Consider the following 15,785-nt stretch of genomic DNA (forward strand, 5'->3'; position numbering starts at 1 on the left):
CTGCTTGCCTGGAGCAGGGATGGCTCCTGGCTGCCAGCTAGGATAACGGGCAGGAAGAGATGTAAAGCAGTCCTAGGGCAGCAAGTCCCAGCCACCAGGTGAAGGTCCCCAGGTGGAACTATCCTTTCTGGAGAAGGAAGGAGAGGACACAGGGTTAAAGGTAATAAGAATGATCCTTCATGGTGTGTTTTGGTGAAGTAAACTGGACGACACTAAAGTGAGAAAAGAAACTGAAAAAGAATGAAAGAGAAAAAGGATTTGAAGCAGGGGAAGAGAATGTACGGGGGTGTCACGGAAGGTGACACTTGGCCTTGGAGCAGAGTTTACAGTGTGGAGAAAAACTGGTGTGAAGAAGATACGGCTGGGGAAGGAGCTGGAAGCGACCGCAGCGCTGATGCTCCCACGCCCTGTAAGGCAGAGCCTGCGTGGGTGTACGGCGGCGTGGGAGGGCCGCTGCCTCCCTGCCTCCGCCACGCCAGGGGCGTCACGCGTCTGCCCCACATCTCGGACGTGGCAGAGGTATCTGTAACTGCTGCTGTAGGCTAAATACCTCTGACAGTTTAAATGTCTCTTTCTAACATCTCAAAATGCAAGGGGTGAAACCTGTCAGTCTACAGCGTAATTAGATATTATATCCTGGTTTTAAAAAGTGGCTTTTCCCCATAAAATAGGGAATGCAGCCCTGGAAATGGCTTTGTCACACTTTCACAAAAATAGAAATCTTTTCATACTATTATTGTTACAGCAAACTCTGATTCCCAGTGAGCCTACTGGGAACTCTTACAAGGCACTAGTGGCTATGAACAAGGGAAAACCTTCGTATCAGCCGTCCCTTTCTTGCCATCCCTGGGTGTGCAGAGCGTGACACTGCCGCCATCCTGCTGGTACAGGAAGGGAGGAGCGAGCTCTCTGGGCCGGACCCAGGAAAGCTGTCTGCAGCTTCAGTGCTGCAGCACCTGAGTTTCAGCTGCTGAGCTCCAGGGTGACAGTCCCCCTCCAGACCCACTCCCCTGCCCTGGGGAAGCATCCGAGGCACGGGGCTGCCATGCAAGTGCAGGCTGGTTCAAAACTGAAGAGAAGATTTTTGTGATGGCCCACTTTGGGGTGTTTTGGCCTGTTACGGGTGGGCCATAGTGAACTCCACCGGGGATTTTGATCTCGCTGTCTGGTTTCTGGACTGTCGCAGGAAATAGGTTTCTGGTTCTCAGGCTGGGATGGAACTGCACACCGCAGAGACTTGGGAACCATTTGGGCCCGAAGAGGGGGCAACCACCCAGCAAGGTCCAGCACAAAGACACTGCTCTTTGGGCATCGCAGAGTTCCTGCAACCATCTCCTGACCCTGCCTTCCCAGTGTAGTACAGTGGCAGGAGAAGGCCAGAAAAGGCAGCGTGTGTCCCAACTACCTTCACTGACCTTGACCAGCTCCACGGCAATTTGGAGCATGACTCAGGCTCCTCAGATGAGGAATTATGTACACCACACTCATGCTCAGACCACTGATGTAGAAGAACTAATCACCCTCCAAACACCACAGAAGTGAGTGATGTTGCCCACCTCATTGCTGCCTTTGCAGACAGGTTTGCAGGGCTCAGGGTGTTTCATGACGGCAGGGGATGATGCTGTTGTCTCCACTCATTGGGATTGTTTTGCTGATCAATCCTTGCTGAGGAGGAGGAGAGAGGCTTCATAGCAACTGCATGTGGGCACATCACACCGCCTGCCGCTGCTGCTTGCAAGGGGGGAGTGACGCCCCGGCAGAGCGGGGAAGGGATGTTTTGCTCCATCCCGTTGCTCTTCAGGCAAAGCGTGGGGGCGCAGATGGTGGGAAGGCTGTCCTGGCTGTCCTTGCCTAACTGAGCATTAGGAGGCCGCATGGTAAAGGTTTGGAAGAGGAGACGAGGCAAAGAAAATGGGAACGCTGACCCTATGGGTAGAGATGAGAGGGTTCACGGGAGGAGAATGCCCTCCTGTTTCTCTTCTGAGTGGAGAGAAGAGGCACTTTGCTTAGCTATTTGTGTGGGAGGAACTATGTTGGTAGCTAGCAAATTTAGAGATAAATAGATAGCATCATTAATGAGATTACCTGCTGGAAAAATTAGAAATGTGTATTGGTGTTTCCCAATGTTGAGGCTTGGAAGAATGTATGTGAGGATAGGATCCCAAAATAGAACAGAAGCTGCCAGTGTCCACAACAGCCCTCTGAAAATTTTTCCCCCTTGCTGCCAAATCCTGGAAATTTCTTAACAGTGCCTTCCCGTTGGGCACAAAGTCTGTCCCGGCGCCTGCAGCTCACCCTACGAGCTACTGAGTGCCTAACGCCTACCGCTTGCATGCTGGCAGCCAGAAACGGGGACAGGAGCTCCCATGGTATTGCTAGATAGCCCTGCAGTGGCCTCGTTCTGCAGGGTTTTGACTTCATAGCCTGTGCCATGCTCCTGCACTTCTAGCCCCGTTCTGTGAGTCACGCAAGGTCCTGCTGGTCCAGCGTTGCCCTGGGGGAACTGGACAGCTTCAACCCATTGCTCTGAGAGCAGCAGCTCAGTGAAATGCAGTCAGGCACAGGGTGGACTGATGGGCTCATTTCTTGCAAAGGCCTAAAATTCATAGAAAGCTAGCAATAGTTTATTTTTTTAAATGCTTTTCATTGGATTAATTTTATATAGAATCAATTCAAAGCACTTTATGACAGCAAATGTGATACTTGTTAGAAGCAGGCCCATTAGAAAAGAGTTCATAATGTTAAAATCTACCTCCTTGGTCCCATGGGACCGCTCTGTCCCTGGCACTTAAATCTTTCTGGTTGGTCCCATGAGACCGCTCCACCCTTGGCACCCCTCCCAGCTGTGAAGCACTTGCAGGCCACTGTATCTGGGTGTGCATTTCTTCATGTGTCAGTACCGTTGCATCACGGAGTGAGACAGAATGGCGTAGTGGCACGGTCAGAGACTAGCTACTGCTAAGAGGGACTGTGCGGTCTCTTCATTGATAGTATGTCATGGACACAAAGACTGCAGCATGACTGGCATTCGCCATCCAGAGATGTAGCTTTGCTGAGGATGTAGTGAAGCATTTTGAACTTGGGGTGCCTCTTGGATTCTTCCCTTTCCCACCACTTCATTTGACTGCAAGACCCAAAAGTGTCATATATCCTTGGAAGAAGCCACTCTGCCGCAGTTCAGCCACAAGCAGTGTGGTTGTGCTGTGCTGCCCTGCTGCCTGCCTGCCATGCCTGCTGCATGCAGCTGTGCAGGAGCCACTCTCCATCTTTGGGAGCAGAGGAGTCTTCAGGCTGGAGCTAAGCTGGAGGGTCCTTGGGGAGACTCTGGAGCATCCTCTTGCGACTGCGCAGTGCAGTGCCATCCTCTCCAGAGGCTTGCGGGGCCCAGGAAACAGGCTGGCTGTGTAACCACCTCTAGAGCCTGAGCCAGAAGCTGGAGAGATTGATATTGTCCACCTTGTTAATAGATCATAGAAAAGGTCAGGTTTAAAATGCTCTAAATACCTCCTTTTAAATATCTTTTCTACCTTCATGTTGCAATGATGACATAGTACAGGTCACAGTGGTTTGTATCATGTTCAGAAATTTATTACTGGAGGCTAGTTATTAATCTTTTATTTTTTAAAAATAAATTTAATCTTTTAAACAGCTTTCAATAAATGGAGGAACATCCGTTCTGTAACTGAAGCTGTCCTAACTTAGGGCTAATTTACTTTAATGAATGTCTGAGCTTGGGTTTTGTTTGTTTTTGAAAAAGCAAACTAACCAAAACTCTTCTGTTTCAGTGGTTTCCTAGGAAAGAGACAAGTAATGCTTCCTTCCCTATTCCTGATTTCCTATTAAATCCTTTAAACATCCAGCCCATTCCATTCCTGTGCTGTTAGTTGCAAAGCTCAGTATTATTGTGTACCATACGTCCTTCCCCCAATGCTTTTATATTTGGGTTGATAAGAATTTGGGTTTACTTTGGGTTTTTTTTAATGGTGAATTAAGCTTTGCAACATCATCTCTGGAAATTTAAAGATCAAGATTTCTAGATGCTTTTCTAAAAGACATGCTACCACTGAAGCAGGAATCATTTCAGTGAAGTCTGATGGCCTGCATTGAGCAAGATGTCAAACTAAATAATCGTAACTGTCTCTGCTGATCTTGGAATCTATGAGTCTGTACTTCCTGCGATTTCTATAGACCCTTTTACCATGATGGTTAAAATCAAACAGAAAGAGTAATCTGTCCATTCCCTCCTCACTATTGCTAGACCCTGTTTCTCACCTCGTTTTGTAAATGCAGATACAAATGGTGCCATAGCAGCATGGGGATGAGATGAAAAGGTAGATTTGATGATCTCAGAAGAAGGCAGCATTTGTTCAGCTGCATGTTTCCACATGCAGAGAGGCATGGAAATGTTCCTTGTTACAGCAATCAACTTTCCAATATAGGAGGTGTCCTGTTATATCTCACTGATTAATGAAGACGTCTGTTACTTCCTGGGGTTCAGCGATCGAACTGTACTTTGTGCTTCAGAGGGAGAACATTTTGTTCAGATGTTAAGTCTTAATCCAGTTGAATTAATATGAACAAGATGCTCCTTATCCCAGTTTGGTTTTTAAACTTTCATAGTCATAGGATGAAGTTAACATACATACAAGAAAATTGCTGTGGATCTGGATTGCTTAGTTTTCATTCCGAATTTTAATTGTATTATGTTTTCACAAACTACTATTTGAATACATCACTGTTTTTAGTAAAAAAGAGCCAGATGACACTGTTTATATACCTTGGGGTGGAAGGAAGAGAAAGAAATTCTTGGGTTCTATCTACATACTTGTCCTATTTCTGTCAATTTTCATTTTTCTTTCCAGTCTTATGCTGGTGGCAGCTACATAGTGTAAAGGCAGTTATATTGTTGGACACCCTAGGTACAAGAATAGCAGAACATGGTTCAAGTAGAAGGTTAATTATTTATATAGAAAGGTACAAATTTTGTTCAGCAGTAATATATGAAATAGTTCACAGTCTGTTCAGAACACACAAAGAACCTATTCTGTGCATGTAAATCTGTGTTCTGATTGCTAATCCACAATAAAATGTCTAATGTCTTTCATATTTCAGTAATGGATTGCTGGAGTTAATCCCTCTTTCATTTAACAGTGTTATACTTCTTTTGAGGTATTTTAGATTTCAAATATTGGTTCCATCTTATTCAGAACTGTGCTGATACATCACCATTGTTGTGGCATGTATCATTTCATCCACTTTGAAAAATCTGTTCCCTTTGAAAGATGAACAAGAATCAACAGTGGAAATGACATGTTTCATTTCAGCTCTTGTACTAGGATGCAAATCATGCTTCTTACTGAATATATCTTATGAAATAGCCCCCTACCTGTTCTTCCTACCTCTGCTTTTTAGCTTTGGATTCCTATTAGACTTGCGTACTACAGTAGTCTCCTTGGCAGCTAAAGATTTTGATGTAGCAGAGTGCAGAAATAAGTTCAACAACAATTTCTGGTTTTCTGGTATCCATCGAGGAGGGCTGTGCATGTTTGCACAGCACGTAACTGTGTGCATTTGTTTCTCTTTCTAACAGCTTTGCATAGCTAATGACATGCCAGCAGAGCATCAGGCCTTTCCTTTACTCATGTTAATGACTGACTTTTAAATCCTCTCATTAAAATCATAAAGTCATCTGGTTGCAAATAGATTATACAAACCCCATTGGCATAACTCAACATTTGACCTCCTAATGGCCTTACCCATAAGGGAGAGAAAGGGCATCTGTGCAAACTGCCTGTGACGCTGCGTTTCTTTTTCAGGGTTTATGACAGGCCTCAACTAGCGTGGTCTTCCCAGCCCAAGACTGATAAAGATCTTGCCTACTGGAGAAGACGAGGACAGGACTTCAGCGTGCTCCTGGGCTATTCCCAGAAAGGCGGTGTGGAAATGAAAGGCCTGGCTGCAGCCCCGGGGGCACCCCGGCACCCCAAGGAGAGTCAGCTGAAGGTGGGGACGGGCGCAGGGTACGTCAGAAGAAGCGGCTTGCAGGAGAGCTGCGAAGTGCCTGGAGACTGCAAATGGCAAAGTCTGGGAATGGAAAGCTGGAACCAGCCAAAAAAGGTAGGAAGGCAAATGTCCGAAGGTGACAGGGAGAAGCTGCTACAAGAGCTGTATTCGCTGACCCTGGGAGACAACGTACTGAGTGCCCACAACAAGGGGAAATCGCAGTCCTTGCCGAGGGTCCTTTCGCCAGAGAGCATGAGATGTGTGGAAATGCCCTCGCTGACCAACAGTAACAACTCACTCAGCGTAACTAAAACCCCCTCCTATCCCCCAAACAGACTGAGTGTGGAACCAGCCAAGCACCACGAAACGGGAGGCCATTTCCTTCCCCTGGTGAAACCCAAGTATGGGAGACCTCTGAAGCCTCCGTCCTATGAACTGCAGCGGCAGACGAGGGCACCTGCAGAAACCGTGGGTTTCCAGGACCACTACCAGAAAGACGAACCCATCTCCTACTTAGCCAAAGTTAATGAGCCAAGGCAAGATGCTTGCATCCAAGACTCTGGTTTGGAGCCCCCGGTCTACGTACCTCCTCCTTCTTACAAATCCCCACCTCACCAAAACGTGACCCCACATCCCCTCAGTGAAGTGCCTAACACCAACACGTATGCCACCAGCGATCAGCAGGGTCCTGCAGAGCGGGTTGTCCCCTGCCAACGACCAGCTGCGAATACTTCTGAAGTGGGGGGGGAACCTTGCAAAGACAACCATCTTCCTCACGGGAAGCAAAGCCATGCGAGGCGCCCCACTGACTACCTGCGTTCTGTTCAGTATATTCCCTTTGATGATCCTCGGATACGACATATTAAAATTGCACCACCAGAAGGTCTGCAGGACAACCCTAAATACCCTGAAAATGCATGTAGTCCCAGTTCTGGTGCTTTGCAAGAGAAAGATCTTGAAGTACAGTACAACAGTGCCTTTTTGGATGCATCAAACTTGTCCAATTCTTCAAAGGGAGAAAGAACTTCCGACAGCTCCACCCATAGCAACAGATGGTTGGCACCATCCATCCGAGATCAGGAAAATTGTGCCTTGCCGGACCAAAGAGACAGTTGTAGCACAACTAATCACAGCCCCCGTAACGAAGCCAGCACGGAGTACACAAAAGGCAAACTTTCTGTAAGAAATTCACATATGGACAGCACCTGTGAGACTGTTACAAAAGTGAAAAAGTTTGAACCTGGAACTGGGATGCAGAGCAAAAAGAGTTCAAAGAAAAAAATGAATGAAACTATATTTTGTTTGGTCTCTATCCCAGTTAAATCAGAATCCAATCTGCCAGATACAGATAGGAACAACAACATAACCCAGAGCCCTGATAAGAATGGGTTTGATAACAATGGGGCTTTGCAAGAACAAAGTCTCTTAAGTATGTCTGCAACGGACTTGGAGTTACAAGCGCTTACAGGAAGCATGACCAATAAAAATGAGTTACAAAAACAAGAGCTGTGGAGACCAGAAGAGTTCAAACAAATGAATGACCTCAGATTTATTCAGCCTACAAAACACAGAGAGCTCAAATACTCTGGCTCCTGGCCAGGAGATCAGTACAAAGACCAGCAGACACAGACCAGTTTCGCCGAAGAACCTAAAAGCCCACAATTTTTCCATGGTACAAAGCCTGGGCAGCCCAGTAGTAACAAACTGCTGTCTCCAAAGCTCCTAGGATGTACAGCATCCACGATAGGGTCAAAACAGACAGGGTTACCTTCTGACGAGAGAAGCTGCAGACAGAGCGCTTACGGTATGAAGGGTCAGACATACCTCAGCCAGTCTAGCAACAGCGCGTTTTCCAGGACTGCCACCTCGGTCCTTCAGGCCCCCTCCCCAAAAGCCCACCAGAGCCAGCCCGTGCCAGCCCAGGAGAAGGAAACCGGCCTTCTTTCCAAGGGAGATGTAGTTAAGGGAGAAGCAGGCGCTCCCTGCAACAGTAAAGAGCTGTTTGGGCAGTTCCTGTTGAAGCCTGTAAGTCGTCGTCCCTGGGATGCAATAAGTCAGCTAGAAAGTTTTAACAAGGAGCTGCAAGGGCAGGAGGAGAGCTCAAGCAGTGAAGAAGATTTGGAAAGTGCTGCGGCTTCTCCACAGGCAGGTGCCCTTACGCAGAGAAGGGCGTCCAGAAATGAGAAGTTGAACCAGGAGCCAAAACACGGTGGGAAATCGGAAATGGTTGTGCCAGAGGTGCCTGTATTTAAGTCAGGAAGAGTTAAAAGTAAGTCTGAAAGTTGGAGCGTGGGGATGGAGCATGGCGGCGAGCCGGGCTGCGTTGGCTCTCGAGGCTCCTCGCAGCCAGGAGGGAGCAGTGAAGGAGTCGGGCCAGCAGATGGAAGCCTGATAACAGAAATGAGGACGGGGGAAGCCAAGAGTAGAACAAGCAAGCAGCCAGTTCGCGTGGGCCCTCTCAAGAGAGTTTTGTCCAGTAGCCCAAACAGTTCGTGTCACAGTAATCCTTTCAATAACCCTGTCTTGCAGGCGATGAGCGAAGACCAAAATTACCTAGCCTTTGTTAAACTGAGCAAAGGTGCAACTCCCACAAACGATACGGTGTTAGAGAGAGGCTCGGTAGTACGCTTGTCACTAACGAAGAGGAACCAAGGGCGCTCTGAGCCAGATTTGAGGTCAGTGGGACTTGATGTAGCCCCAGGACCTGGTGCTAACAATTCTGATCACTCTTCAAATGCAAATGCAGTGGAAATCCCTGTGAATGAGTCATTGCAGGCAAGAGCTGCAAGAATTTTAGGTATAGATATAGCAGTGGAGTCTCTCCTTCCGGATGACCATGCTGGGCCTCTCCCAGGCACTAGCCCTGCAAATGGTGCCCAGGACTTTGAGTCATCAGTGGGGAGCACAGTGAGTGACAAAGAAGGAAAAAAAGATAGTTCTTATGAAGGCAGACGAAAGTGTGGTTGGACAGAGAGTGCTCTCTTTGTTGGAGTAGGAGGACGATCTTTATACCCTGATGAATGCCAGACCACTCACCAGGAAGCCAGCGCTAAAACACTGGTAACTGAGCAAGTTCTTGAACAACCTGCAAGTCCTAGCCAAGGTGAGGACCAAAACTTGGTTTCCAAGTCAGCTGTGTATCAGCATTCAGAAAAGAGAGTGAGAAGCACCTCAAAAGTGATAGAGACACTCCAAGGCAAGCTCACTTCTCCACCTAGCCGGACTGCCATGGATCGCTTAGTGCGAATGAAAGAAGTTGACTCTGTGTCCCGGATGAGACGTCTGAGCATTAAGAGCACAGACTTGGGAGAGGAGGTGGACGAGGAGAAGCTGTCGAGGGTACAGGAGGAGAGAGGAAGCAAACTGGCAAGCTCAGGGGCTGTTTCCAAGCGTGTTATCGCTCTCAGTGAAAACGGATATTTAGGTGGAATGGACAAGAAGAAGATCGACAGAGATTTTTCTTTAGGTAAGACCCTATTATGGGAGATCCAAGTGGGTACTGTTTCCTTATGTAATGGGCATGATCTGTTTGACTATACCCACATAATGCTGCTCAAATAGTAACAGGCTGTAGGTGGTACTACCCCGTCTGGGTGCCACCCCCTTTGCTCTCCTTGTGGAAGAGATAACACGAGTGTTCTCTGATCCCACTTTAGGAAGAGTTACTGTAAAACTCACTTGTGATACTGAAACTCATTCACAGAGACTGGAGCGCTCCCTGAGGTCTTGTCTCTGTCTAATTGTTTCAGAGAACGGCCAGCTTCAAATAGCAGACTTCAAAGATAGTCACTCTAGTGCCAGTGTTTGGGAACACGTGGTGATTTAATCATAGCCTCTCCTTGAATACCCATTTTTTCCCTCTCTAATACTTAAGTAGACACATACTATATCAGAGTTCAGAAGAAACTAAAAATAAAAATCTGATGTTCTTCTGTGAAGCCTCTGGGAAATGGCTGCATTAAGGGGCCTGGAAAATTCTCTCTCTCTCTCATGAATATTTTCCAGATCAGATGTTGAGAATAACTGTTATCCCTAGGTCAAATGGAAAGTTGACTTTTTCAGTGAACACCTTTTTTTTTTTTTTTTGTGTTCCTCATCTCTCAAAAGCATATAAACTTTTGTAATCCATATGCATCCCCAAAGTAACGTGAGCTGTTCTCTCTCCGAAACAGTTTTCGTACGGCGTTGTGTTGAACAACTGAAAATCAGTTGTTGCCATAGATCTGTGTAAAGGGATAAATCTCCCAGGCCACCTGTCTAGTCCATTAAATTAATTGGAGTCAGCAAATGTATGGTGTGAAAGTTGTTAAATTAATATTAATCTCCTCCTTCCTTTTTCCATCCTCTCTGTAACAGCTGACACTCTACCTTGAAATCTGCACAGGTTATTCATTAAACCTCATCGATATAAATCTGTTCACAGTTTTGCAGTATAGAGGGACTGAAATTAAATGGAGCATACTTTAAAGTGGATTTATGTATTTCCATCTGAAGAGAAATATTTGTATGAGTTCTAAGTATTGGCTCCTGCAGTTTTGCAGCCTTTCCCTTCATGTCTTCTTCTATATCCCACTGCTCTGAACTGTATTTCTCTAGACCAGATTTTCCAAACAGGCTAATTCAGCTCCCTTGTACCCATCAGGTCTAGTATGCCCCACATGCATTTCATATGCTTTCCTCCCTTGGGTTTTCTGCTGGAGTGAAGAAAATAACTGTTGTGGTGACATGACTTCAGGGATGTATCAAAACAGATTGTGTGTGTTTTATTGGAGCGTTATTCTGCAGTAAATTAGGTCTAAATTTATCCCTCTTGCTGACAATGCCAGGCTTGTATTCTGCAGTGTGTTCCCACTGCAGCAGTTCCCTCGCAGACGTAAGAGCCCTCCCCACGCCTGGATAGCGTGGATGTCCCTTTCTGCTGCGCACATCCAGTACCGCAGGGTAACACGCACTCACGCGGGGCGGGAAGGCGTCTCCTCCACCAGCCCCCTCCCATCCAAAGAGACCCTGGTTTGTTGATGGCCACAAGATCTTCACCTTATCTTAACAGGGCAGGACTGAAGATTCATGTTTGTAGAAAGGTCTGATGTTGGGTCTTCCTCACTCCAACTTCCAGACTAGCTCACTGGTACCACTGAAAGCCAAAATGAGAATTAATCCTGGAAAACCATTGGATTTGTTGCTTTTAAAGAGTAAATATTGCTAGAGGCCATTCTATTTGGAGTGAGGTAGGATGACGCTGGTCTTATGATTGCAGACTGGGCCCGTCGCAAAGGCTAGAGGCCTTAGCAGAAACAGGCTTTCACATGTATAATGCAGCTTGGCAGATGAACAGTCATCTCAGAGTAAGAGCTCTGCCGAAACTCAGTGCAAGAAGCTCATCTTACTATGCAAATACTGCCATTAGAAGAACATCTCCAAATGTTCCCAAATGCACTGGATGTCTTTTCTCCTTTGCTGTTTGAAGACGACTTCCATGAGGCTGCTGATCTGGCTTTGTTTCTGTAGAGAGCATTTCAAATGAGCTTAACCAAATGTTGAATAAACATTTCTGTATCAGTGCTAGAACACCAATGCTTGTCGCCCCAGAAGTGTGACATAGCCTGGCAGTCTGGCCCTTTTGTGTCCTTGGTTTAGGTGCTGAGGGTGTGGGTAAGCTTTCAAGGAATAAACTGAGCCATGCAGAGGCTCCATGTCTCGTAGTCTGATTTTCTCCCCCCCTGCCACTCCCTGAAACAATGAGCACCTGCAATTTTGTTGGGAGTTCTATTAGTGTGAATGTGTCAGGCCTGAGGAAAATCAGGTTTCTGAAATGTAAATCCATTTTTATTCTTAGGTCAACCTCACACAGAACAATTCACAATTTTTGTACATTCTAGCAGTTTAGATGGCAAAATACTTACAACTGAAAAAATTTATTGCTTTAGAGGCATCTTCCCTAATGGACCATCAGTGCATTAAGCTTAGAAAGACACAGCGTTATCCTGGAGTGCACTAGCCCTCAAAAACTTTTTTCCTCTTGATTTTTTGCATTCACGTGGTGTCTGTTCTTGAAGTTTGGAAGTACCAGAAGAGGCTCAATAGTGATAAGCAGTTCTGAAAACATAGGTGTTGCTGGCACAGACTTCGTTCTTGGCTGGCTTACCAATTTGAGGAGAGTGGGCAAGAGAAGCGATAAAGGATCTTGCACTAGGAATCCACCCACTGGGGTCAAATCCAGAAGTTCTTTCTTAGCCAGTCCCCCCTTGATATGAGTGTAGATGCTACAGATGGACCACTTGCACACAGGAGTAAAAATTTCCCTCTGAGGATTTTTATGCTTGATTAAATGAAGACATTCACTCACAGCAACATAAAAGTCCTGAGGATGAACGTTTAACTCCAAAGTGTGATATTTGTGTGCAACTGTTTTCATGCCCAGCTGTTTAAATGCAAGTGCTGTGGGAGTACAGCCTACCGGAGGGATATTTAAAGTTAGCACAGATACCCAGGTCGCGTAACCAGCAAGTGGCACGTGGTAGCATGAGTTGCAGTGCTGGTTTGTCCAGGCCCCTGTGTGCCTACAGACTCCTCCGTAGGTAGCCCTGGTTCCTGCATGCCATGACCGTGCATCCCAAGGAGCCCAGGGTAAGTCAGACGTGTGCATGATGGCATAGGGCAGGCAGATCTCACAAGGCAAAGCCCTTTCATTGCAGTCCTGTCCCAGAGTCACAAGGGTGAAGAAAAAGGCTCGTATCTGCTCACTTCATGGCCAATGTTGGGCTAAATCTAATAAAAAAAACCGATAGAAGGCTTCAGGAAAAGAAAAACGAAGTGTGGTCTGTCCTGTGAACTGACAAGAGGTAGGCTGAAAATGAAGACCAATGTTAGTAAGCCAGTCCAATGCTTTAGTGAATAATGTTCAAAACGTGAGCTGCAGTTTTGCAGACTGAAGCAAGACAGTCTAACCACAGTGATGCAACGCAGCTGTGCTTTCCTGTATGCTGTTGAATTAATCTGAAACCAAGGATTTGCAGTCGAATGAAAAGACCCTGATGACTGGATGGCATCATCACTTCTTCAGCCAGCCTTAAACACCCTGCTAGGATGCTTAAAGCATTTACCTGTCCTTAGTGTTCAGTACAAGGGGGACAAATCTCATGTCTTTCTCTCCCTGTCAAAGCATCTGAAAACTAGAAGTAGTCACTTAGCAGTCAGTGTGCTTGTTCCTACCTGCTCAAGTTTTCCTAAATTATATCTGCATGCATTTGATGCAAGTTGCTCCCAAATTACACTGGTGTAAACACATAATTTGGGTCAGGAATGTAGTATGTATCTTTAAGGCTGTAAGTCCAGTATTAGCTTCTCTTTTTTTAATAAACACTAGGGAAAAGATGTCTCATTTCTGCAGCTAGCACCGTTGAATAGATTTCACAATACATTATTAATAGTGTTTTCTTGTCTTTTTTCAGATACATATGACCCCACCAAAGTTGAAAAGGTGTGAGAAGATGGAGAGAAGAATAGAGATTTCTGCTCTACTAAGAATGTTTCACTGATTTTTTTTCTGGGTGCTTTTTGTTTGTTTTTTGTTCTTTGATGCTTGGAAATTGCCTCCATTTGTGGTGTTCATGGTGTACTTATAATGCCTTTACCACTGTCACTAGGAATTAGCTATTCATATCTGAAACTGTTGCGGAGACCACAGAAAAATCTGACTTCTACATTGGAACCATCTGGCTTTGTAGTGTTAAGACTTAATACCTACCGTTGGCAAAGAGTTTTTTTCTGAACTCTATTTCAGCCTTCAGCGGGGATGATGAAATGCATGAAGTGAGGCTTTTGAGCTTTCTCTTTGGTGTAAATGTAAACGTGGGAGATTAGTGAAATGATTTTTAAAAGAATGTGAATTTATAAGCTAAACTTCTAAGTATCTACAGTCTAAACTTTGTTTAATTTAAGGGATTTTTGGCCATAAGTAGAAGGTGCTGCTGCACTATGTGGGGGAAGGAATGTGAGAGAATGGTAGCAAAGACTGATTGTGAAATTATTTCTGACTTCCAGAGTTTGAATTTACTCGGATTAAATACTTACTTGCCACCTAGAAAGAAGAAAAGCAAAAACCCCAAAGCTTCTAAAAGATGGAAGACTTTTGTAGTACAGTGTACAGAACGTGTAAGTATAGTAGCTGGCAACTAGTGTTTCAAACCAATGCAAAGTATACCACTGGCTGTTTTGCACTCAGTATTACCTATTTTTGTTTTGCTGTTTAGAAATTCTTTATATGAAAGAATAGTAGCTGGTTTAAAATAGCCCATTTTAACAAAGTAACTATATTTCTTGTTACAGAATACTATCTATTTTTCTACGATGTAAACAATTGCTAACAAGTGGCAAGTATAAAGAAGTGTTATTATTATTATTATTATATTTTAAGAAGACTTACCCCTCTGAGTGAAGGTGCCCCAAGCAGATTTCACTTGTATATCTTAATGCACACTCAATATTGCCACATACTCAGTAGTGCTACCTTATTTTGTTCTGAGAAGAGCCATCTATGTATGTATGTATGTAAGTACTACAGGGTTAATTTCTATTTTTCCCCACTCACCCTTGGATCATTCTTCTTGGAGCCACTTTCTGAAACACAGCTGAGAACCATCCGGGCTGGTGTTGCTGACATTACATTCCAGTGACAGTGATTACCAAAAAGTGGGTTTGGATCTTTGTCCCTGTCTCTGAGTGGCTCAGAAAAATACCTGGTTGCTTTCTTTTACCTTGTTCCCTTTTACACATTATGGGTTTGGATTAGGCCAGTGTATAAAAATAAACAAACCTGGGTTTAATTCTTCCCTGAAGTCAACTGATGTCGCTGGGGAGGAGTTCAGGTGTCCTCTTGATGGTATTTAAATACATGGCTTTAAGTGTATTTTATCTGCACACACAAATGCATGAATTACAGAGTTTATAATAAAGCCTATGCATTCTGCTCTTTGATACTGAATTAGCCTGCATAGTATCTGTGTCTTTAAAGCCTTTGTGTCCACTTCTGTGTGTTTTTTTGTAAGTACCTGTGTACTAACATTCTTCTGATGACTTGTTCATTTATTTCACTGGTCTATTCTACTGGCCTTTTCTGCTTTTTAGCATAATTTTATTTTTTAAAATCTTCTAATTTCTTGAAATCTTTTTTCCTAAGTCTGTAATTTGGAAAGAACGACGGAGGAAAAACACTTATCCTGTGTTTTGGCAGCAAGAATTTCTTGTCTGTAACACATGATTCTGTTACATATGGACTATTTAAAGCTTGTTTGAAAAGAAAATGTGGTGTATAATTTATTTTATTAACTCTTGTGCATGCTGTGTAGCGATACTTGTTGACAAACTGTTCCCACCACTCTTACTATATGCACCTTTCTTCATTACCATCTAGGACATCTGGGGGCTAGTAAATAGCTACAAAATATGTTTCTTCCCCCACCTCCCCACCCCAATTCTGCCCATAAAAAAATAGTTCTTAAAAAGAATTGCTTCAACTCTCATCATCCCACTTACTAGTAAAGCTGAGATGCCTGGCAATAACTTGAAAGTTTTAATTTATCCTTGATTTCTAGAGAACTGTAAGTTGTCACATATAACCAGTCCTGCTACCTTCAGTTCATGTCTCTGTGGAACAAGAGTTTTCTGTGCATTTTATTTTCTTCTTATGGGGAGGGGGTTAACTGATTTTGCAACATGTCTGTTTCATCAGTCATGTCAAGTAATTATTTTTCCAATGCTTGTAAATAGCCAAGATCTTAAAA

At 44.7% G+C, this 15,785-nt stretch overlaps 1 protein-coding gene across 1 annotated transcript in view; it reads left to right on the top strand.

Annotated features, from left to right (window-relative positions):
• Window positions 1-13,872, top strand: part of KIAA1462 (KIAA1462 ortholog) — a 15,084-nt gene extending 1,212 nt beyond the window's left edge. Inside the window, exons 2-3 of the mRNA XM_009572366.1 lie at window positions 5,817-9,469; window positions 13,455-13,872. Of these exons, the coding sequence (XP_009570661.1) occupies window positions 5,817-9,469; window positions 13,455-13,489 (3,688 nt within the window). The 3' untranslated portion in view covers window positions 13,490-13,872. The remainder of the gene's footprint in view (window positions 1-5,816; window positions 9,470-13,454) is intronic.
• Window positions 13,873-15,785: the final 1,913 nt, after the last annotated feature.

Source organism: Fulmarus glacialis, unplaced genomic scaffold (genome assembly GCF_000690835.1).
Source record: "Fulmarus glacialis isolate BGI_N327 unplaced genomic scaffold, ASM69083v1 scaffold46090, whole genome shotgun sequence".
NCBI classification, from domain to species: domain Eukaryota; kingdom Metazoa; phylum Chordata; class Aves; order Procellariiformes; family Procellariidae; genus Fulmarus; species Fulmarus glacialis.